Source organism: Miscanthus floridulus, chromosome 2 (genome assembly GCF_019320115.1).
Source record: "Miscanthus floridulus cultivar M001 chromosome 2, ASM1932011v1, whole genome shotgun sequence".
NCBI classification, from domain to species: Eukaryota; Viridiplantae; Streptophyta; class Magnoliopsida; order Poales; family Poaceae; genus Miscanthus; species Miscanthus floridulus.
Genome location: NC_089581.1, coordinates 165,816,884 through 165,842,244, shown reverse-complemented (window position 1 = coordinate 165,842,244; position 25,361 = coordinate 165,816,884). Strand labels below are relative to the sequence as shown.

Sequence of the window (25,361 nt, the reverse complement as noted above, 5' to 3'; positions counted from 1 at the left end):
CATCTATAAAAGGGGATGCACTTCCTCCAACAGGGGGACCGATTCAAGGAGGCCAGAGTTCCTTAGATCGACATCGACGCCTCACAACTGGTGAACCACCAAGTTCCGACCACACGCACACGCTCGAACACCTAGCTCGTAGCGAAGTTCCTATCACTCTCAACCTTTTCGGTCGGAGCCGACCGGACCACTTGTACACCCCATCTTTCTCCCTCTCGTTTGTAACCCCACTGTAAACTTTGAGCACCTGGGCTCAAGAATAAAGTCACCGACCGACCCCGACTGGACATAGGGCACGTTGTCCGAACCAGTATAGATCCTGTGTCATTGAGTGCTAGGTCACCTCCGATCACAACGTACAGCAAAACTACAAATATTCACTAGTTGGTCACTTTCTGCACCGACATTTAGCATAGACAAAAAAAACATATGCTTGTGACCGTCGCAGATCCCCGACGGCGAAGGTCAGTTCTCGCTATCGAGCTTGCCGCCGGCGCCACCATATGTGCCCGGTAGGTGGAAAGCGACTACAGAGGTGGCGATCGTCGCAGCCATCCTCCAGTGGGCCGCCGGCATATCCTCTGTCCCAGATTAAAGGACGTTGTAGAAGCTATCACAAAGACCAATGCCCAAGCAAGAAGATCCTAACACCCTACACGGCAATCTCGCATGTGATGGTGACGTGCTGCGGAATAGAGTTCGGGAGCAACGCTGCAGCTGGGAAATACTCCACACCGTAGAGGCCATCAGTACACGTTTTTTTTATTTTTTTGCTTTTTAATCCATCTTTAGGTGAGTGGAGAACAGGATCTGACCGCTTGATGTATGTTGGCTATGATTAGACTGATATGTTGGCCTATAACGTCAAGTATTGTGAGACAATTTCTGAATCACAACGACTTGTATTTGAGGACGGAGGGAGTACATCCTGCACCTCGATGAGATTATGAACTTTGGACCCTCAAGACAGCTGCTGCCTTCACCACCGTCTTTAGCTTCATCGTCTAGTTCGTCGACATTAGCTTCGTGCTTGGAGTGGATTAACTACGCGTGTTTACATGCGGAGAGGCTTTAAGCTAGTTCGTAGAACGAAGTAGAGTAACTAGTATTGCTTTGCTTAGTTTGAACCTATTAATTTGGCTTGCGTAGTTTCGTGCCCGGTGAGCAAATTTTTTTTACTAGTTACTCTACTTCGTTCTACGTACTAGCTGATGCAAATTTGAACGACTAGTACTGTCATTTAATAGTTAGTACTGCCTGATAAAAAAAAAGTTAGTACTACCCATGTCCAGTGTTCGCTTGAACTTATCAACCCGACTTATCAGTCATGGTATGGTATTTTCTCTTATAACAAAACAGCTTCAGCCGATTTACATCTGCTCTAATTCCTCTCACAGCCGTTGAAGAAAAAAAAATCCAACTCATAGTAATGTCACATCCCACTTGCTTCCACTTTGCCTCCTCTCCTTTCTCTAACTTTAAGCACATAGTAGAGCTGTCGTTGGACACCTACCCAACCAAGGATTACCAGTTTCTCATCTTGGTTTATCGTTGCCAAACACGTCATAGATTTTCAAAACCAAAGTATTTTGTAAAACTGTAGTATTTTCTATCTTTTTTTTAAATCAACAAAATGTTTTTTTTTTAGAAATGACAATGGTATTTTTCTAAAACCTTAAGCATACTTTTGCATCTAAACAGGCCCTAAGCATACTTTTGCGTGCGAACAGGCCCTTAAACAGGCCTAGACATCCAAATTCGGCTGTGTCGTATCTTATCTTCAGATACGAAGGACAGATTTTTTTTCCCCATTATGCATAGAAGCATTCAGAATTCAACCAATATGTAGCTTTTGAGATAAGCTTAGATCCATCTTCAAATTTTTGAAATATAGGAGCAGGACACAGTAACACAAAGAAGGTAATCTGGAAACTGTACAGGACTTATGTCAGCTACCGATGAGCAGGTGAGGATCCTATGAATGAAGATCGACAGGAGATTTTTATCTGAGAAACAAAATTTTTACTCGAAACCAAAAAAGGCTTCCTAGATAGAATCTCTTTACATGATAATAAATGTCTTCACCAAACATTATTCCGGAATTGATACAACCTGCATATGCATAAAAACAAGATAAATTAGGAACTACAAACTAGTCGGCGTCTTCAGCTATAGCCTATAGCCCCTCCAGGTAACTTGTTTTATTGCCAAGTGTTGATTGTACCATAACATCTGAAGCTGAAGGCCTCTCATTCAGCTTATTCTACTTTTCACTGAATATTCTATATATCCCCAGCAGAAATGGAAGGAAAAGAAAATTGTATAACTAATCACATGGTATGAGGACATCAACTTCTTTCAGCAAGGCTTTCATAGAAGAGTATGTAGCCATTATCAGTGTTACCACTGAACTCCTGCGGTGAGCCAAAGAATGCCTGTACCATGGACTCATCAGTCATCTCAACGTTCTCATCATCAAAGAATAACCAATGATTGTGGCTCTTAACCAAACTGATATAGTGGCCATGATTTGGTCCACTTCCAACATGAACTACCACAGCGAAAAGGGAGTATTCTAAGTCCGAATTATCAACTGTGTTAAGAAGTTTAAGCTCCAGTGGGAAAACCACTCGGTATGATAGCTTTTTGTAGCGCTGAAGCTGCTCAATATACTTGAACCGCTTGAGATGAATTACTAGGATGTTTGGTGGTTTTTTTATCTTCATCCTTTTTTGTGCTTCCTGTAAACTGAAGTGAAGAACAAATTCATCAAAACATATGTAATTGGAAAAAATGATATAGCATCACAATATATAAATCACAGTTATGTGGGACAAAAACATCTACTAACAGAAGGGTAACCAAGCCATTAGCACAGAAGATCTGCTAGAGGTATTGGATAATTTGCAGTAGATTCAAGCACATTTTTTTTTAAAAAAAAGGCAAAACAAGCGGAGCCAAGAACTAACATAAACACATGCCTCAAATGATATTCTACAGAACCAATGTTAGCCAGGACAAAATATTAGAAGACAGTATATACATGGACTATGGGCGAAGGGATGAGAACAACGTACCTGCAGCATTTGTCACAGAAGAACTTGTCCTCAGCATTCAAAGTCTCTGTTGAGCTGAAGTTCTTAAGACAGCTGGTGAGTGAACTATTCTGTTCAATGTCCAGGCTTAGGTCAAAAAATGTTTCATCTCTATCAGTCACAGTTTCACATCTCAGACACCTTGTTTCATTAGTCAATATTCCCTACAGGAACAAAATTAAGAATTATAGGCAATTCTACAAGATAAGACTAAAACATAAGCAGAAGCTGGAGTTCATGTTCATGCCATAGGCACACAAACAAAAGCATCCTAGAACAAATGAATGAAATCTCACCTGGAAGCATTTATGAACCCATGTGGCAGCTAATTCTTTGTGACTACCGTTGGGTTGGCCATCAATAGGACCATTGGAATTCTTTGGGAACGAGAGATTTTGAAGAGACTCTCTTGCAGCATTATGTTCCTTCTCTAGAATGTCAACTAGCTCATTCAGTAAAAAATTCAGAAACTCGTGAGCATCCTGTAAAGTACAGTAGTGTGAGTTCACAGTCTATACAAAAAGGTTACACTACAATGATTGAAAAAGCATGATATAAATGGCATGATCTTGGAAGAGAACATAATTTTTATAGCAACAATTAACTACATATTTCATAAAAAACAATTAACTACATATCTTTTCAACATGTCTTAAAATGCTGCACCGTTATTAGTTATTACCATAACTCATATACCCAGGATTATAGTTAATCACTGATAAATAGCCAAAATAGAGATGGCCTTTACAAATCCAGAACTTATTCTAAAATGTTTAAGATTCTCCATAAATCTAGCGGGGAACCATCTCCAGGTGCATTAAGCAAATTTATCTATGGAACATAGGGTACAGTCAAGATATGTAAGATTCAGATTGAAGGTTCCCATGATTTCCTGATATTGCAAGGAGTTGAATATACTAATATAGAACCTTGATTTTTTTTTGGGAACATATAGAACCTTGAATTCAGTGTTGCATCTTTCACATGGAAATTACTTAAAAACACATCCGGAAAAAATTACAATAGTGATTCATGCAAAGACTACACCTAGGTTTAACAGCCTATCTCAGAGGGCCAGCAAAGTTACTCAAAAGGTGATGAGCACACTATAATGTGACCATGAGCTTGCTAAAACTACAAAATACACATTGGAAGATGTCACTGGCGAAATGTATTACCTGATGCATATAGCTGCGGAAAATCTCATTTTGTTTCTTCAATCGTTGTATAAAACGCTTAGGAGCAATAACCCCTGTTTTCTTCTTCTGATTACTGATCTGTATGGACAATGAAAAAGGGATAATTATTTTGTTGAAGTAGACTGTTGGTTTCTTCCTCAGTCCACTCCAATATTCACTCGTATCAAACAATAACATGTCACACTAGTAAGAGGCCTCCAGATAAAAGGATTTTCCCAAAACATCGTACATATTTCAGACTTACAAATAGTGTAAAACTACAATACAATTGACAAGCGCATAAATATCTGTCAGTACAAAGGCTAACACAAATTTATCTGTGAAAAGTCAGTGGTAAAGTAAGGCAACGATGGAGCATGTCCTACGAAATTTTCTCATTTAACAGGCATTACTCCTCGGACCAGGTTTAGGTTTATTGAATTACAGATTTGCTTGAAAAGTCCAAATTATCAATTTACAGAGGTTAACAGAAGAAGGTATATAATCCAAATAACACAGAGTGCTCCTTTCTAGCATGCTCCTCTTACACGTTGGATGGTAAGAGATACAAGGCGATCTTGGTAGTTCATTGCTGAGGACTAATTTCACACATAGAGTGTTATGCGGTTAAACTGTAGAAATAATTTGGAACATCATTTGTGATTTCAAACTAAGGAAGGAAGAACAATTTAAGTCTATAACAAGTAGAACTATAGACATCATGGGAAACTGTCAAATTAACCAGCAACTTTATTGGTGGAAATCCGATGGTATTTATTCAATATAAATGTGACAACTTAACAATTGCAGTGATCTTCAGATACAGTTTTGCTCAGGAATTGTGATTAATTAACCAAAATCTCTACAATTCCGCGCAAGATTCAACATGTTTTTTAGTGATTCCTACATGCTGCAGGATATACAAGAAGTTGAGAATGGGATTACGGGAATAACAATCACAACAACCAATAGCTGCAGTAGTACCTGAGAGAACAGATCAGCCAGGCAGGTTAGCATGTTCTCTTCAACATCTCCAGTGTTTTTATTGTTTGCATAGTACTCCAGCAATTGATCACGGAAAGGAACACAAAAATAAAGTGCCTGAAACAGGAAACAGTTAGATCCCACATTATGAGGAAAACAGTACCATATCTTTCTCTAAAAAATGTTACTGACCAAAATGTCCCACATCTAGCTATCCATGGCAAAGCTCCTACATCTGAACGGAGAGTTTTACCATGATGCTTATACATGCATTTCAAATTGTCAACACATACAGAAACTGAGTCCTCCACAATCCACCGATGTATAAAAAAAAAGGGGTTTCTGAAGTGAGGCAACGCTCCTACTGCTGAAGCGAGGTGCTATATATGCATTTCAACACGTACAGAAACCAGGCGTTTCCCCAATTTCCCGATGTCAAACCAACTGAGCAGTCTCTGAGTTCACACAAACATGACGATCTATGACCATGTCGCAAAAAATAGAACAGGAAACATATCACCGGCACCGCTCAACAATCACAAAAACTCTCCCACGCAGAAAATCTAGCGCTGATCTTCGGCGGAAGCATCACACGGGCGCAATCACCGCGACACGATCTCGCAAAACACGCATCGCTCCACACCGCCCCCGCACGGAAGAGAACCAACAAATCCCCCACGCCTCTGACGGGGGTAGCAGCTCGCATCGCAACGAGCAGAGAGATTCGGGCCGGCCCCGGCGTACCTGCAGCACGCTGTTGCAGTAGCAGGTGTTGCCGAAGTTCTCGAGGCCGAAGTAGCGCTCGCCCTCGGGGAACTGCTCGCCCAGCGCCTTCTCCAGCCTGGAGCCCGCCGCGCCCATCACCGCCCCCGCCCAGCTCCCATTGCCCGGCGATCGGCGCGAGGGGCCTGTCGCTGTTGTGGCCGGCTCGGGCGGTGCGAGACAGGAATTGTACTGTGGCGCAGTGAAACTGTTGCGATTGGGGGTGTTGGGGGGTTGGGTTGGAATGGGGCCGGGGGAGGAGGAACGCACGGTTGCGGTTGCGGAAGGAAGCGAAGAAATGGGCCAGACCCACGAGATACAGATGCCCATCGCTATGCCTGGTTTTGGCCTCTGTCCAACCCAACCGACCTGTTTCGTCAAGTCAGAGGTCCAGTTCGTGAGCTCTTAAACCCGACTTAATTCGCTTCTTTTTTATTTAAAACAGTATTTTTTTCTTACAAATTACTCTAGATTCATCTAGATTCCTTTAGAATTCCTCCAAACAAACGAGGTCAAAATCTTAATCCGACTGTTCAGATCAGACTAGTACGTGGATTGGATGGCGGTTGGCGGGTGGGCAGCACCCCGTGCCTGTCAATCATAAGATCATCCCATAAATGTTTTTTGAGATAAATCATTTTTTTGTTTTTGCTTGCAATATATGCACCGGGTGGATAACGAGATGAGTCAGCTCACTTGTTTTCAGCTTTTCTCTGAAATTGATTTATCAATATTTGTCAACGTCTAGCCGAGTCTAGCAAGATGAACCGAGCTTAAATCGACTTTCATAGAAAATCAACTATACTCTCCAAATTTTTGAAGGGAAAACAATTACAATCAGAACAATTTGAGATGTTGGCCACCTTTATATTCCTTGAGCCATAATGTAACGGCCATATTTAGTATGAGGAAGCTAGTTGCACTTGCACCCAGTGACGGACCTAGAATTTGAACAAAACTAGGGCTAAATTTTAGCAGAAAAAAAAACCAAAAACTACACCATAGTCGGGTGAGTCGTATACGTGTGTGTGTGTGTGAGTAGCAAATATTCCAGTGAGGTTGTAATGGGAGAAAATATATGTTTTATACTTTTTAGAAAAATTTAAAGCTATAATTTAGTTCATAATGACTGTATTGGCAATAAATTTTTTGAGCAACGCAGACGTTCACGGCACATATATAATTTCAGAAGTACATGAAGTATCAGCACTCAAACAAAAATCAGTCCATAGTGTTTTCCTAACGAAGGACTGCCCACAAACTTTGCTAAAGCATGACGACGCTACCACAGCACCGCACAACATGACGAACGAAAGTACTGGACGACAAGACGAGAGGGCAGTCGGGTACCTGCACGGTGAGAATGAGACTGAGCACAAGGAAGACCGAAGGAGAGGACCAGAGGAGACGAGGATCAAGGAACTGGCCAGTTTCTTCACTGGCTGAATCTTGCCGGGGTGAAGAGAGCAGCCACCAACCGGCCGATTTGATGCTGAGTCGCCCAGCCCAGGGATGCGCAGCGCAGAGAAGGGGTGTACCGCTGCAAGGGGCCGGGATTTAGGAGACTAGGAGGGGGCGCCCGCCTGACTGCGCCACTTTGCTCCGCCGTCCCAATTTTATATTTTTAGCCTTTTTTTAAAAAAAATCATAAATATATCTATGAAGGTATGATTTAAAAATTTGGATCTTTATCTCGGCGTCATCGTTGCTGGCGCCGAGGTTGGGGTCACGTTGACGGCGTGGACGCTGACATGGCAGCCAACTTGATGCTGACATGGCAGCCAGCTCGACGCCGAGGATCTTGACGCCAACAATCCTGGCGCCGAGCTTGCCACCGACAATCCTGGCACCAAGCCCTCTCTTACGTATGGGCCCTCCCTTCCTTTCTCTCTTCCTATCTCTTTCTCTCTACCGAGCCGTCACCGCTGCCGCACCGCCGCGCGTTGCCCCGAACGTCCCCGCCCGCACCCCTGTGCCTGCGCCTCCCATTCCCGCCCGCGCTCGCACCGTCCCTGGGCCCTGTAGCGTCCGGCCGCGCTAGGTAAAAATTATGAATATGCAATGTAGATACTTAGTTACCTTAGATTGTAATGTGGTAGTTCGATTATTTGATATTTACTAATTAATGTGATGACTCAGGTAGTTGATTTAGTTAGTGATCTAGTGAGATAGATATGTAGATAGATAGAAACATAGATACATAGGTACATAGATACATAGGTACATAGATATAGTTAGATATGTAGATAGATAGAAACATAGATACATAGATACATAAACATAGCTATTTTGTGAGTACACTGTATATATATACATAGTTATTATCTTATTTACTTAGTTTGTAGTTAGAAAGTACTTGTTATGTACTATCTATCATCTAATTTGGACTAAAGGACATGTGTTTCATTATGTGTTTAAATTAAATGGACAACCTAGTGACCATATATCATGGAGGCAACGTTGAATGCGATCGCTATGGATATGTTGAGTTTGTTGACATGCAAAGCGTGCCTGTGCTATTCAATAATAGACCTTCATTTAGTGAGATGGTTGCAAGGGCTCGGGAGGAGCTGCATTGCCTTAGAGATGATGATGATGATGGCATTGCAGTTGAGGGTGTACTGCATCTAGGTTCTCCTCCCAATATCCTCAGGCGAATGATCCCAATTGGGTGTGCGGATCAGTGGAAGAACTATGTGAGATCGGCTATGAAGAGCCAGCTGCAATGTTTGGATTTGGTTGTGCGTCGAGTGTTAGTTGATCCCATCCCTCATTGGTTTTCCCCATCAATAGGTCAGCAGACACACTTCGACCCTTCCATCCCGGAACCTAATATGGATGTGGAGGTTGCACCTACGGTTCCTGATGCTCAATCTGCCCCCAATCAGATAGTTGAAGATGCTTGTCAGACTCATGATGTTGTAGCAGATCCTCCTTATGAGATCCTTTTGACATAGAATCATCCGAGTAAGTGTCTTATCCACATGATTATTGGGAGCTTACCCTCTTCCTTACATCTATTTCTTTCATTCTTTCCTCATTTCTCTACTTATGTTGCAGGAGACATTCCTGATAATGTGGATGTGCCCCCTGTTGCTGCGCAAGTGCACTGTGGAGATGAATTCCGTGGCTCCAATAGTGTTGAAATTATGAATAATTCGGAGCCATATGAGATGGCAAGGGCTCTTGATTTTGATAATGATCGCCCTGTTGGAGAGCTGGTAGAGAGTGATGTTGAGATGCTGAGGTGTATCTTTCCCGGCCACCATGATCCAAGAATTCATGAGTTCAGCGATCTTGCTCATTCCGACCAGGCGTGTGTAGAAGGACGTGATGATGAGCTCCTAGAAGCTGCTGAGGCCGGCCCTAACATGGTAATTGAGAATGGGAGGGTATTCAAGGACCTCCCCGCATTGAAGAGGTGGTTGCAGGCGTTTGTAGTGATATGAAAGAGACCTTACAAGGTCTTACATTCATATGCGGAGCACCGTTACACAGTTGTGTGTGACAAGGAATGCTGCCCATGGAGGGTTTGTGCAAGGAAGCAAAAGGTCACCGGAAAGTGGAAGATCACAAAAATTGTCGGGCCATACAATTGTGCTGACCATGTGCTGATACTGAAGCATCGGCAATTGACATCTATCCTCATTGCTAAGCGGTTGATGGGAATATTGCAGGGAGAACCCAACATGAAGGTTAGGACAATTATTAGGACTGTTGAGGCATTGTATGGTGGTTATGTGATAACTTATGGTAAAGCTTAGAGGGCTAAGCAGCGAGTGTGTAAGATGATATATAGGGACTGTGAGGATGGGTATGAGTAGCTGCCAGTACTTTTTATTGCAATCAAAGCGGTGAATCCAGGCATGCATTATGAGTACATCCCAAAACCAAATGCATGGAAGGATGGGAGGCAGATATTTTTCCGTGCTTTCTGGTGCTTCCCTTAGTGTGTTAAGGCCTTTAGGCACTGTCGTCTCATCTTCTCCATTGATGGTATATTCTTGATTGGCAAATACCAGGGCACATTTCTTATAGCCATATCCTGTTACGCGAACAATAAGTTAGTTCCTTTGGCATTTGCTTTAGTTGAGAAGGAGAACAATGACAATTGGGGATGGTTCTTGAGGCTAGTCCGGATACATATGGTTAGGCCTGGCAGAGAGGTTGGCATCATATCTGATAGGCATCAGGGCATACTTAATGCCGTGTGAGAGCAGATAGAGGGGTATGCTCCTTTGCACCATCATTAGTGTACTCGGCACCTTGCTGAGAATCTACTCTGGAAGAATGGTGTGAAGGATAACTTTGATCTGTGAGAATGCTCGATAGATTGAGGACAAGTATTTTCAGAAAAAGTTGGAGCAGGTCAGAACCTCATCAAATATAGAAGGTAGACAATGACTCACAAGTTTGATGAGGGATTTGGAGAAATAGACAAGAGCTCACAACGTCGGCGGATGGTGGTATGAGTTTTAGTGCAGCAACATAGTGGAGTCATTCAATAAGTTGCTATTAGGGATACGTGATATGCCCGTGAATGCAATCATTCAATTCACCTTCTACAAGCTTGTTGCCTGGTTCAACGATAGACATGCCCATGCATTGAAGTTACGAAGTGATGGAGAGATATGAGCTTCGAAACCAAAGGCGCACCTAGAGAAGACAAATAAAAGGGCTAGCACACACAAGGTTACATGCTTTGACCATGCCACAGGGACTTATCAGGTCGAGCATAGGGGGCGGTACAACATCCGATGGTGAGGTCCAAGAGTCGAGGATGCATGTGGTTATCCTCTAAAATTTTACATGCACTTGTGGTAAACTAAGGCAATACCACTTTCTATGTTCCCATTTGGTGGTAGCAGCTAGGCATCGCAACTATAATATCGAGAGCAGGATACCTCACGAGTTTAGTGTTGATACACTTATGCACACATGGAGCCCCCGCTTCGTGCCTTTTCAAGACCCTAGAGAGTGGTCTCCATATGATGGGCCAAAGTATATTGCAGATCTAGCTTACCATTGGAACAACCATGGATCAAGAAAGAAGACGCGGCACATGATGGTTATGAATCAGATACCCGGAAGAACGAGGTGTGGGAGAGGAACCCCATTTCTTACTGACCCCGAGCAGTACGAGTGCGGCAAGTGTGGTAGACTAGGCCACAATTCACGCACTTGCCATTGGCAGATTAGTGAGGTGCGACTATTAGTTGTTTTCATTATTTTATATTTGTCGTATTCATTTAATTAATTATGCATGTCTCAATTTATGCATGTAATTGTGTCAATTACTTGTACATTTCTAAATTCATGTTTCATTGTATATTGAATTTCTATTTCATTGACTTTTTTGTAGGATGGCACAATTCCACCCGCTCGACCCGACATACGAGGCGACCCACTAAGGACGTCTCATAGCGGAGGAGTAGATAATAATCTATATAGTTTGTTCAAATTTTTGTGAGCGTACATGTGTTCATGAAGTAACAGGAGACTATGTTTTATTCCATGTAGGACCTTTTGCTCCTTCATCCTAGAACCCACAATGGGTTCTTGGACATGTAGTACGACAACAGATACACTCCTTTCATGCAAAGAGCTGACCTAGATGTCATCTCTTTTTAGGTTCGTCGTGGGTTGCCCAAGTTCAACTCAGCGACCATAACTATGTTGGTTGATAGGTATTATCTTTAATCATTGCCTCCATTCATGGCCATTTGTTCATGTGCTTGCCTTTTTGATATGTAATCTTTCTTTGTCTAAAATATAGGTGGCGGCCGGAGACTCACAGTTTTCACTTACCTTTTGGAGAGATGACAGTCACACTCCAGGACTGTTAGAAGATGCTAGGCCTGAAGATTCATGGCAATGTAGTGACTGGGCAGTGTATGTCAGAAGGTTAGAGAGCACGAGTAGAGGCCTTCCTTGGATGTGAGGTTAGTGAGCAAGGGGCTCACACTTTTGAAGTTCTAATCTCCTGGCTCTGGCAAAAGTTCACACAGTGCTCTGAGGAGGTAGATGAGGAGACAGTTGGGTACTACTACAAGGCGTGGATCCTATACCTATTTGCCTATGTTCTCTTCCCCGATGCCATGGGTGACACTACGTCGTGGATGTGGGTCCACTGCCTCAGTGACTGGGACCAAACAGGTCAGTACAGCTGGGGCTCTGCAGTCTTGGGTTTTCTTTACCGGCAGCTTTGTGAGGCGTGTTGTTGGACTTTGTCCACATCATTACTTGGTGGATGCGTGTATCTACTCTAGTTGTGGATGTGGGCTCGTCTACCAGTTGGCCGTCTCGAGGTTCTGGCTTGTCGTGAGTGGTTCCCAGGTCAGCCTCCATGTCGGCAGCCAACATGGGCGTACCTTTGGGACCAGGTTAGGGTTCCGCATGCGAGGTTATAGCGGGCGTACATTGAGTTCATGAACAAGTTAGACACGCTCACGACGTCTAGTGTAAGTAAATTTTATTTCTCATGCTAGATTGAAATGGTTTAGTATAGCATCTAACATCTTATTTGGATATGTTGCAGGTGTCATGGGAGCCGTACAATGGAGAGGGGCACTTCCTTTTTAGTTGAGCAACATGTGTGGGTGCGATGATGACTTTTATAGGATGAGGTGCCCTCTAATCTATTTTTATGCTATCGAGTTCCACCTGCCAGATAGAGTTGCACGCCAATTTGAAGAGAGACAGCTTTGACCAACAGCTTCGTTCTCGACTAGCGTTGACTTACACAAGTAAGTGTTTTGCTATTTCATTTGTCTCATGATGGTCCATTTCCATTAATATGGTGACATGTACATGGATTCATGTAATGATGACATACGTGCAGGTTGGATAGTCAGAAGAACAGAAAGATTTTTGACTGGAAAAAGCACCACCGGTACTACATTGAGCAATGGGAGCTATTGCACGACAACATGGACGAGAACAATGAGTCGCACATGAACCATGAGTTCAGGCGCTACCAAGCTTGGTACCAATGTGTGACACGTTGCAGTCTAAGGCTACAATGGACAGAAGATGACTACGTCGACATTGAGTCCTCCAACGATGAAGACACGGCGTACAACAAATCTCCTCGTGCAAGAAGGTAGGTGGAGGCAGGACCAATCTTGGACAGAGTGGTAAGTTAATTGTCTTATTTTTCTACGTTAAGTTGCATACTAATACATTATGCGTTAGAGGTATCTATTTTAGTTAGTGCCACCTTTGAGCCATAGCGTCCTTACAATACATTAGATTTTTTGTACAAAAGAAAACAAAACATGTTGTTATCTGTTGAGAAGTATTATTATTAAGAACTTTGTTGTAGGGCAATACCCTTAAATGCTCCATTGAAGACATTGAGCGCTTTCGTCCGAGAGTCAGGGACGACGACACGTGTAGCTTCCTAGATGTAAAATTCAAAATATTCTTTCAAACATATTATTAATACGTTAGATTCTTTCAGTTAACATAATTTTGTACAACAGAGGCTGTCACGTCGGCTACGCCGTGCGACTGCTCATTGTGGTTGCAGGACACCCATGATGCAAGACGTGTACATTCCTTCCATAGGTAGAGGAGGCTTAGGTTCCTCTAGCCAAGCTCCTATAGAGGACGAGGACAAGGATGAGGACGAGGACAACGACGATGTGGACTAGAGACACGAGGAGCTTGGCCCCTCTCAGCTCCAGGACGCTCCCTTGACTTAGCCTACACAGACTTTAGGCACTAGGCGACGCCGTCCACCTGACCCTTACACTCCAGGTATCAATGCTCTTGGTCACTAGGGTAAGGGTAAGACTAGGGGGTAGTGAGGGTTTGTGGTAGATGTTAGTATATACTATTATAGATTTTATAGTTACTTTCCTATAACTATTTGAGATTGTATGGACATTGTGGACTATTTGGACTATGCAGGACATGCTATGTTGATTGTGATGTTCGATGTGGTTGTATTGTGCTCTTTGGATGATTAAATGTTTAGATTATATAATGATGTCTCTGTTTGTAATTGTGGATGCTCCTAAAACAAAGGAAACTCTTGCAAATTTTTTCCGTGAATTATTAATTATACTACACTGCTAAAATGGCACAAATGTAGTACACATATTAAATATAAATTCATTAGAATGTGTATAGTACAATCATATTGTACAGACGCTTTGCAAATGAATCTAGGTTTTTCAGTAACAACGAACGAATCTAGGCTTTTCAGACAATGAAAATAGACTTTTTAGTTACAAGGACGAGGAGTACGATGACAACAACGATTTATCACTTCACTTACATAGTACACCTATAGCATCTAGGCTTTTTAGTACCAGTGAATGAATCTAGACTTTGTAGGCAATGAAAATAGACTTTTCAGTTACAAGGTTGAGGAGTACGATAACAGCAACGATTTATCACTTCCTTATATAGTACACCTATAGCATCTAGGCTTTTTAGTGATTTATCATGTCAACGATGAATAGACTTTTCAAAAAATTAATCTAGGCTTTTCAGTGTCTATTGAAATAGGCTCTTCAGTGAAACTAATTAGGCTTCTTATGACCAGTTATAACACATTAAAATGACAATTATACCTGCCTCTACCTATATATACGCAATGCTGGATGCATTGCTATTTACTTTCCAACTAGTATTTTCTTTCATTGTAGTACCAATGTCTGGAGGATCGTCCAGAGGGAGAGGAAAGGGGAAGGGAACTACCATTATGTGGGAGGGTTCTCTTGGTCTCGATTTCTTTGAGGAAGCTCTTTATGAGAGGTTCCTAGTTGAGAGCAAAAGTGATTTCACCAAAGAGGCACCACTGAGAGGATACGATGAATGGAAAGAAGAGTGGCCAAAATGCTTGCATGGTGAGGACTGCCTAGTGCAGATGTTCATCGAGGGAATAGATGGAGATCGTCGTTTCTTCAAATGCCCGCGAGCATGGGTAATTGCTATTACTATTTGTTTCTTCAATATGTTCCTCTTCTATACAACTTACATGACATGCTTATTGTAGTCTTCCTTAGCCGAAGAAAACTATGGGTTCACTAGGTGGGTCGATCCTCGACCTATTTATCTACATGCGGAGTACATCTACTACCTGTAGGACCGTATCTTCGATCTAGAAAGAGAAGTTAGCAGTGGTTACAAAGACGACGAATAGGACGACAACAACAATGGTGCTAATTCACAGGAGACACTCTACAATGATCCATGTTGCACCTACCCTAACCACAAGAACAAGGGGCCTCTGCCATCACCCCAGCCACTACCACTGCCAACAATGGGAGGCTACTATGGAGAAGGTGCAACACAATTTGCTATGTGGCCATACTACTAGGACGATCCTATCTTATTCATATGGCACATCCATGTGTTTGTTGTTTGGTTTAATTACCTAAGGCATGTTAGGTTTAGTCGAAGGAACTCTGTACCCTAGTTCGATACATGTTCTCACATGCCATTTCATGTGTTTTGTGTGTTGAATTATATAATGCCCTACTTCGTTAGGTTGTGTTTGTAGTACGTGATCACATTTTACTACGTCCACAATATTATACTGAATATTATGACCATAAATAATGAAAATAACTACATAATGAAAAATCCAATACTATGCCACATTAAACAACACAATAATACTAGAAGTACATGCCGACAGTAGACAACATTGTTCATGAATAAACCATAGAATTAACAAGTCATGGAGACTACTGAGTGCAACGAGGCCACTTTCCCTTCCTCAGGGCATCGGGATTCTCCTCCGTCGCTGCTTTCACTCGGTGTGCACGCTCAAGCTTCTTCTCCCTCTCCTCCCTGTACGCAGCAACACACCTCCTTTCCTCCTCTTCCTTGTGCTCCTTTTTTTGCAGCCTCCTCTCCGCGTCTCTTCCCCATCATCTCCTTGTCCTCTGCCTCCCACCACAACAGTTTTTGCATCTATTCCTTGTCTTCAGGCTTGATCTTAGTGTCGATCCACTGCTCAAAATCATAGAGCAGTGGAGGGGTCTGCAAAAAATACAATTGTTATAAAACAAAAAAATCATGCAAGATGTCATATGACACAAACATCAATTCCTCACCATCTTGTTAATGCGATGCTGATGAAGTGTAGGCTCAAACACAAAAGCACATGGGTACTGGAACACCACTAGGCAGAGGCAACGGGTGGAAGGTATTTCCGGTCATCCGGTCATAACTACAATTCAACCAATTTCGTTCTAAGAACCGAAAGCAATTAACATTAAACCCTAAACCTAGGGTTTCCTATTTGATGCACAACAATGAACCCATAACATAACAACATGTGCTGCGTTTACCTTGGTTTGCTAGCTTTTCCACGCCTTGGCATCCTACGGTTGTATAATACAAATATTAAAAATTGCATGAAACCCTAAGTAATGACGATTCTTAGGTTGAAAAATCTGACTAATATATACCGAATCGATACGAAAAAAAACTAGGAGGGGAGCGAGGATACCTTGCTCTCGAAGATCTATGGATCAAATCAAAGTTTCCAAGGTCCAATATACCGATTCGTGAGGTAGGGCGAAGTGGGGAGAGAAAAAAACCCGAGAGGGAGGAAAAATCAGAGGAAGAAGGCTCAGGCAGGAAGGTTGGGGGCCGGGTTAAAACACCACCTCGGTGCCAAGATCTACGGCGTCAAGATTGGCGCCAGGATCTACGGCGCCAAGTCACCGCCATGTCTGCGTCGAGCCCAAGACCTCGGCGCCAGCAACGATGACGCCGAGAAGTGTAAGCTCGGCGCCAACAATGATGGCGCCGAGCTAAGGGTCCGGATTTTAAAATCATACCTTCAGGGACATATTTGTGATTTTTTTTTTCAAAAAAAAGGGGTAAAAAAATAAAAAATCGTCCGCCGCTCACTGCTCGGAAGTGGAGTGCGTCGGGCGTGCCTGGGCGGAGCTAACCCGCTGTGCCTGTGCGGGAGGCTGAGAGTTGGGACTGCAGTATAAGTATAACTAACACAACGAGATTTTTGAGTAAACTGTCTTCAATATTTCTTAGAAAACTTTTTTGAAAGCAAACTTTTAAACTTTGATCATAGTTAATTCATTCGTTTGTGTCAAACTCGGTTTCAACTATTCGTTAACCATCAGCACATTCAAGCAGGCCCTAAATTAGCTGAGTTTTCTATCAATTTAAGAAATTGTATAGTTTACGCTTGACTAATATTAATCAACTGGTATGGATAATTATAAACGCACAACTCTGTTTGAAAGCCAAATGCATATTGGAGATAGCCATATGAGCTCGTGGTTTCAAGTAATCCAGTGTATGGCGTTTCAAATTTAATAAAGAAAATAGATAAGGTTAAGTAGCATTTTATCATATGGGACTTACTTGCCAACAGGGAACACAGAGAGTGATATAATCCTAAATAGATATAACATAGATCATAGAGACCAAATCAATCTGTAAATTAGTAGAGTTCAAGAATGCTTTGTCAGATCTGCCCTTGCAGAACACAGGAGTTCAATCGAGGAGTTCAAGCTAATTAAGCCATTAGCTACTCCATTAGTAGATAGCAACCAATGCATCATGTTCAAGACTAGCTAGGCATGGATATAAATTACTAATATTTTATATATTCATTACGCGGCTCTATCTTGCGATGGCTGGAGAAGGAAGGATAATGCCAACGTAACTTCGGCACAGGCCATCGGTTGTTGACAAGTCACTGAATTACTAACGTGAGACAAAGTGAGCAAATATGATTGAGTCGCTTCATAATTAAAAAACACACATACCTGTTTCTGTTTTCGTTGTCCATAATCTCAGGAGAGACGTCCCTACAACAAGACACAAAACAGTTCAGCATCCGAAAATAATTATCTTAGCTTTTAAAAGACTAAAATGATCACATAGGTCTACATATAAACATATAAAACAGACCCTTTTCCACCAAAATAGCTCAATAATTTCATAATTATATCCCTTGGTAAATACGGAGTCTCTTTCCTACCGTAGAAGTTCATACCAACGAAATTCCCATCACAATCAATCAGGGGCCCTCCAATCCCAGCGTAGCACAAAAACAAAGTAGCACATATGAAAAGATGTTTTAAATGCCTTACACGTGTAGTTCCGCAGAAGCGGGGCATTTCACACTTTGCCAATCTTTGCCACACTGTAAGACAGTTGTTCGTTTCATTTCCTAGGAAACATGTGTCATGCACTCATTTATTTCCCAAACCTTGCCTGAGGTGTGTCCTGTCAATTTGTTAGACACCCCTTTGGCTAGGTTTAGTAAGGCATGGCAATGTTTGGTAGTGTTATATTAAATCGTTCATATTGTAATGCAACAAATTGTTCCACTAAGAAAATTAAAGCCTTTCTTTTACGAGGAAAAAACAAGACTTCAATTTGGAGATTCAGTGTACCTTACTGAGTCTACAAGTCGAGACCATAAGTTCTTTGCAGTCAAGTTTGCTGGGTTTGTCAGTCAATATCCCACTTGTGGCCATTAATTTGCCTGACTTGAAGACACGTCCTACATATAATACCTCCTTACACTTAATTTGCCCTGGATCATGAAATTCTTCTGTACGAAGACAACATAAACTTTTGATGCTGACAATAGCAACATTGTTATGCAGATGATTGTTAGAGAGTGACCAACTAAACTCTATTCTAGGCCCAAAGGGGCAAATATGTAGTGTACATATGCAAAGAAGCCCTCCAAGTAGAGGGAAAAGACATATACATCCTATACATCTAACACTCGTTCTCAAACTCATGGTGGATCTACAACACTGAGTTTGGAGAGCAGAAATCTATGTTGGGCCCATGTCTTTGCCTTGGTGAAGAAATCCGTGAGCTGAACTTCTGAAGGCACAGGTGGAGGGTCACAACCTGATCATGCACCTGCGATCTCATGTAAAAAGCATCAACGCCAATGTGTTTGGTGAGTTCATGCTTGATGGGGTCCCGAGCAATATTGATCGCACCGGTGCTGTCAGAAGAGAGAGGAGTGGGTGCAGTGATAGTGTGTCAGAACTGCCTAATCTAATGCCTCCCAGGAGTACTTGTCTTCCATTAGACACTAAGTACTTAAGAGAGGACACTAAACTACGTAGTTTTATCAAGCACACCCAAAAGGAGAACTCGAAAATCCATATTTTTTCATCAGGATCATAAATGAGAGAATAAAGCTTACAACATTCTTAAGTTATTTCTTACATCACTTTATTACAATACAGAATATTACCTCAATTTATTATATCAACGGAGTATAACAATGTTGCCCCGTTCGGCTGGCAGAATTTTGGATGAAACTGGCTGAAAATACTATTCTGGCTGAATTGTTGTGAGAGAAAAACATTGTTCTGGCTAAAAAAAAGAAGACGAACAAGCCGAATATGGGGTAAGCCGAACGGGGCCGTTATTCGAGTTAAAGAGGAAGCAAAGATTCATTTAATGACCTGGTGGAGTATGAACATAGTGGAGATTTGCATACAAGAGATGCTAGCAGATTTACATCTTTTCTTATAAAAACCTTTAGTGAGTGTTATAAATAAACACTACGGTCGTAGCGTGAAAGGAATCCTCTCTAAGCCCACCAGGAGGTTTCCACAGACAAGAGTTAGCTCTATATATCCTTCGATCACCTGAAATAGGGGGAATAAAACCCTGAGTACTCGATTATACTCAGCAAGACTTACCCGATAGGAGAAAAAAAGACTCCAAGGATATGCAAGGCTTATTTGGCTTGTGGGTTATTGCATCTGCGGAAGCATTACTAAATGTGTCTCCTTATATTCAATTTTATTAGCAGTCACCATTAGTTTATTAACTAATCATTCTATGTAAGCACCTATGTTGCTTTAAGCAGGTGGTAAGCAATCAGAACCTTTTTATCATCTTTCAAGTTCTAGTTCTTACTACGGTGCTAGACCAGAGCTAAGTCGTACCATTTCATAGAAACGTCGATTCACGAATCAATGTATCCCAGCTGGGTATCCTGAAACACACACCCCGTTTGTACCCTAGGCACAAACAAGACCAACCCATTCCACTCTTGTCATGGGATTCAGGTCCCCATCCAAACTTGGACTCCAAGCCCCCACACTTGAGACCTGCTCTTAGTATGGTTCTTAGACCTCCACCTTTCCTCACCTCTAATCAATCGGTCCAGAAAGAGCCAGAATCCACGACAAAAGTGTAATGAGCCTTCCCGCTCCCATAAGCAAGTGACCTGACTACCATCCACAGCAACGGACTGTCCTCAATCAACACAGGTGGAACTAATGCAATCTGAGCCTCGCTCGAATGCCTAACCAATTCCTGATCCAAAATACAATTCCACCCGGTCTCCAATTATCATTCATATATATTCCTTGTGATGGTAATATAATAACAACAATAATATCTCTCCTATCTCTCGCGAGTGATAGGTAATCACTCGACTTCTACCGGATCCTATAGCATAGCAATCTATATGATCCTGACATACTAGTAGGACTCATAGGATAAGGATATATATATGCAAGTGGTTTTTATTCAACTCCTTAAAATTAATACACAAGCATAAAATAAAGTGTAGAATAATAGGGGTTATGCACCGGGGCTTGCATGGGTGAGATATAACCAAAAGTTAGCATTCCATCATGGTGACACAATCATCAGGCACCATCTTTTTTGCTACTTCGGTCGACTCCATGATCCATCGTTGTCCCTATTACATGGATGCAACGCAGAGACGTAAATAATCAACGACAATGACAACTCTAAAATACGATTATGCTCCGCAAGCTAATGAGCTAGCTCTAATGACTAGCGTACTAGGCTACATATCCATGTCGTCAGGTAAGTCTTTGTTTCTGGAAAAAGATTTTAGTTCTAAAATCTCAAGGTGTTTCGACATTTTATTGATTAAACATATATTTTCAAACTAGGGCTCATTTAGCTACCTTAGCAAACTAATTATTATGGAGCTACAAAAATTACAGTGAGCACCTAATAATGTTAGAAATTTACTATGAAAGTTTTAGAGCCAACACTATCACCAATTTATCATAAAAATTCCTTCAAGTTTATATCTTAACAATATTAAGCATCTCAAATTAATTTGATCACTTCTGAAAATATTATAAAACTATGTAAACAAAATATACTAGCAGATAGATCATGATTTTAGAAATCTAATAAAATTGGTTTCACAATTTTTGGTTAACAACACAATTTTATATTGAATTTACAAGTTTACCTTAGAACCTATATTAGAAATTGCTTAGAAAAGAAAAAGGATCGGCAGCAACCCCATCTGGCCCGGTAGCCCAGCGCGACGTGGCCGCGAGTGCGTCGCGGTGGCCCAGTACGGCCCAAAGCCGGGGGCGTCCGCGCGGGCGTGCTCATTTTGCAAAATAGGACTCATATTTTAGACAATTAAGCGACACAATGATACACTATTACAATAGATTCAAGTTTTGCACTTATGACCCTGTAATGTGTCGCCTTCGCAACGGGGCAGTCCCCGGCGTCCCCGTGCACGATGACGTGGCTCTGGCCAGCATAACATGGACACACTAGCCTATCGAGGGCCAAATTGGCGTGTCCATCGGACCTACTAGGACCCATGGGTCAACGTGCAATGGTTAGAGGTAGCGGAAAGTCCAACGGTGTGCTACTCAACCCTAGCCTCAATGATGGTGGATTCATATGGCGGCACGAGCGTTCTAGCGAGCCTACGTCCTTATGGAATGATAGAGATGGCAGAGAAGAATCAGTAGCTCACCGTGGTGTATGCTATATTGATGGTTGAAGCAAGGAAAAGCTGAGGTGGTCTAGCCACGTGCGCCTAGGCACGGTGGCGACGCCCTAAGCCAGACACTGACACGCCACCATGTCACCGACGAGTTCCCTAGCCAAAATAATGCGAGCATCGGATAGAGGAAGTCAAGGCGAGTTCAGGGTTATGAGCAATTGAACTGCTACCACTCCTACATGCCTTACCTCCCAACCAACCGATTCAGCGGTGAGCAAAATGCCAAATTATCGGTCGGTAGTGATCGACCGGGCTTAAGGAGAACAGGGTGCGTAGCTGACTACCGATGCCACCCACTGATGCGGGGAATTGCACTACGAAGCCTGAGCTGGTGAATTTGAAAGGAAGGAATGGTGTGCTACCGCTGCTACATTGTGGACAGTGGCCTCAACTTAACATGGATTGGCAAAGACACGAAAGGCATGGCAGCATGAGGACACAGCCCCATGAGTGAGGGTAGGGGTTGTGTGGTTAATGCTTGGGTGGAGCCCTTGGGGGTACCTACGTGTTATAACACGGCCTCCGAGAGTGGCGGAGACCTATGCGGCCAGCAGTTCATAAAGACGTCTTTGACCAACTACCTAAGTAAAGGCCCAGCTACCGTGCCTCCAGATCCAGAAAGATGATGGTTTCTTAGACTGCTTGCAGGGCACTACCGGTGACCCTAGTGCAGCCTCCGCCTGGTTAGCTCATAGGCATCTCCGGGTGGAGGGGGCGGAGGCTGCCCCGCTGCAAGGCTAATCAAGTGCCAACATTACCTATGTGTGTGTGCAGGTAACCAGAGGAAGGCGCTCGTGGATGGCGCGGGCGCACCAATTTGGCCTCTGCTCATAGGGGTAGAGACCCAAGTAGGAGGACGACAATACTGGGCATCGGGGGTCTACGGCCTCAGTGTCCTAGGGGCAGAGACCGACAGCAGAGGTCCAAAGGCTCATCGCTGAATCCTGAGGCCTAATGGGCTGGTTGATCACGCAGGCCTAGTACCTAAGGGCGGCATGACAAGATTACCCCTGAGACGAAAGACGAGTAGTGGAATATTCCGAGAATGTACTGTAGCAGTTGAAGGGTACTATTGTAAACTCTGTAAAAGTGGTAGTTGAGCCCTATAAGTAGGGAACACTTGTAACAGTACCGGTGGTTGGAAAATGAATTAATGAAACCCTAGTTTTACGTGCCATTTCCCTACACGCCACTTGTCATGCCTGTTTCCCGAGCCTCCGCCTGAGGGCAGCGCTTGGTGGGCGGAGGCCTCTACCTCCTCCACACTATCTAAGACCGCAAGTCTCAACATTGGCGCCCACCTTGGTTTGGCCAAGGCAAACCAACGATGGCAGGGAAAAGAAAAATCACCACTAGAGCAGCAACGACCATGGGTCAAAGAGGAAGGCCTAGGCGCACCACTCGTAGCACCTATGTAACCTCGCTAGTGGAGGATGACACCAGAGCAGATGCCCAGGGTCAACCATCAGAACCCCAAGATCCAGAGATTCAAGATCCAGAGGCCCAACCAAACTCAGCCACAACACTCAAGCAAGAACTGCAACAGCTACAAGCACAGTTGCAAAGAGCGCAACAAGAGAGGGACAGAATGGTAGTAGCATTCGTAGCTAATCAGCAAGCTATTCAAGCGTCAGCATAAGCAGCAGAAATAAGGCAACAGTTGGCAGTCCTACATGCTGAGATGCTAGGTATGCAGCATGTAGTACCAGCATCAACCTCTGCAATCCCAACCTCCGCAACAACACCAACTGCAACCATACCACAAGGGCCTCTACCAGTGATCAGCCCACCCATGATACCATCTCAGGTGATGTGGAGGCCTATCGATCCCAAGTCCCCACTCTCTGAAGGCATACAACAGTCACCATGGCCAACGGCGTACAAGCCAATCACACTACCAAAGTTCAACGGAAAGACAGACCCCATCAGTTCATTATGAGTTACGAGGCAGCAGTAGCCTCTGCCGGCGGAGATGACGCCGTCTTGGCAAAGTCATTTGTCATTATAGCCGAAGGCGACGCGTTGGCTTGGTATTCTATGCTCAAACCAAGCACAGTCTATTCTTGGGAAAACCTCCGGGACAAGATATTAGCAAATTTCAAGTGGCTAACAGCACAGTCGCTGACTTCCACATATCTGTTCTAGTGTAAGAAAAAGCAGGGAGAGACACTATATGACTACTTCTGGAAATTCGTGAAACTAAAGGCGAAGGCACTAGACGTCCCAGACGAGATTGCCATTGAAGCAGTGATCAAAGGCCTATGAATCGGGCCATTCATAGCACACCTAGCAAGAAAGAAACCAACTTCCATACAGCAGTTGTATGACGAGTTCGAGAAATACTGCAGATCAGACAATGACCTCTAGAAAAGGCTGGAGGAGCAGGGTCAAAACAAACAGCAAAACAGCAGCAAAAACTCCCAGAAAAGCTATACGAACCCGAATGCATCAAATTAGAAACCAGGCCAGGGGCAAGTGCTTAGCATAGAGGGTCAACCTTACCCCGAACAAGGGCAACTAGCAGCGCTAGTAGGGCCGGAGACCCAGACTAGGAACCAAGGACGGCAAGGTTACCAAGGCAAAAACTAGAACAAAAACCACAACCAGAAACAACGCAGGCCATATTGCGTTTTTCATGGCGAAAGCGTAGGGCACAGCACCAAAGATTGTCCAGAGACAAAAGAGACATAGGAAAGGATGAAAAACAAATAGACTGCCCAACCTCTAACACAGTAGAGCGCAAGAGAGGTCAACACCACCTACACAAATGGCCACCAGCAGTACTGCCTAATGTACCCAGCGCTAAACGCAAACCAAATACATCCCTCCACACTGGCCTCTGCCTATTACCCAAACTTCCTACCAGCATGGTGGTCAGCGCCTTTGCAGCAGCCTTTGGCGAGTAACTACAGGTCAGAGGCAAGCCTGACCTACATAAACCCAAAACCTCCCCACATAACCTATCTTGAAATAAACCCACCGTCACAAAACCAAAGCTAGTTCAAGCCTCCGCTGCAACAGCAGCACATGCAGCAACTGCCTACGCCGCCACCTCACAACCAACCACCAACACCAAAAAATGAGCCAAACCCAGAAAACCAAGTCAACCCCCATGGACCGCTACCCACAATAGGCATGATACTACCAATCGCCGGAGGATCATCAATGGAGTTTCAAACAAAAAAGCAGAAAAAGGATCACCTCCGCCTGGTAAACAACATAGCAGTCCAAGGCCTAGCAAAATACAAAGATTGGTCCAGAGTCCCAATCACCTTCACAAAAGAAGATCTCCAGCTAGAAAGCTACCCTCACACAGACACAATGGTAATCGAGACCAACATAGCAGCATGGGAGATAAGCAGAGTACTGATTAACACTAGCAGTTCAGCAGATATCATCTTCGCAAATACCTTCGACCAAATGAAGCTCAGCAGAAATCAACTACAGCCCTCCAAATCCCCTTTGATAGGATTCGAAGGCAAGCACATACAAGCATTAGGAAAAATCTCACTCCCAGTGTCGTTTGGAACCCAAGCAAATGCTAGAACCGAGTACATAACCTTC

At 43.2% G+C, this 25,361-nt stretch overlaps 1 protein-coding gene and 1 pseudogene across 2 annotated transcripts; both read right to left on the bottom strand.

The window, feature by feature from the left end:
• Positions 1 to 2,019: 2,019 nt before the first annotated feature.
• LOC136540486 (ubiquitin carboxyl-terminal hydrolase 4-like) lies at positions 2,020 to 6,255 on the bottom strand. Of its 2 annotated transcripts, none has more exons than XM_066532494.1 (6): positions 6,002 to 6,255; positions 5,258 to 5,374; positions 4,274 to 4,372; positions 3,392 to 3,577; positions 3,078 to 3,259; positions 2,020 to 2,748 (listed from the first exon to the last, which is right to left on the bottom strand). In XM_066532494.1, exons 1-6 carry the CDS (start codon positions 6,116 to 6,118, stop codon positions 2,349 to 2,351), a joined length of 1,101 nt encoding a protein of 366 aa, XP_066388591.1. In that variant the 5' UTR covers positions 6,119 to 6,255; the 3' UTR covers positions 2,020 to 2,348. The 2 variants fall into 2 exon arrangements, with proteins under 2 accessions (XP_066388591.1, XP_066388592.1); XM_066532495.1 differs by lacking the exon at positions 6,002 to 6,255 and adding an exon at positions 5,450 to 5,985.
• Positions 6,256 to 17,606: 11,351 nt separating this feature from the next.
• LOC136537384 (uncharacterized) overlaps positions 17,607 to 25,361 on the bottom strand; it is a 29,520-nt pseudogene continuing 21,765 nt past the window's right edge.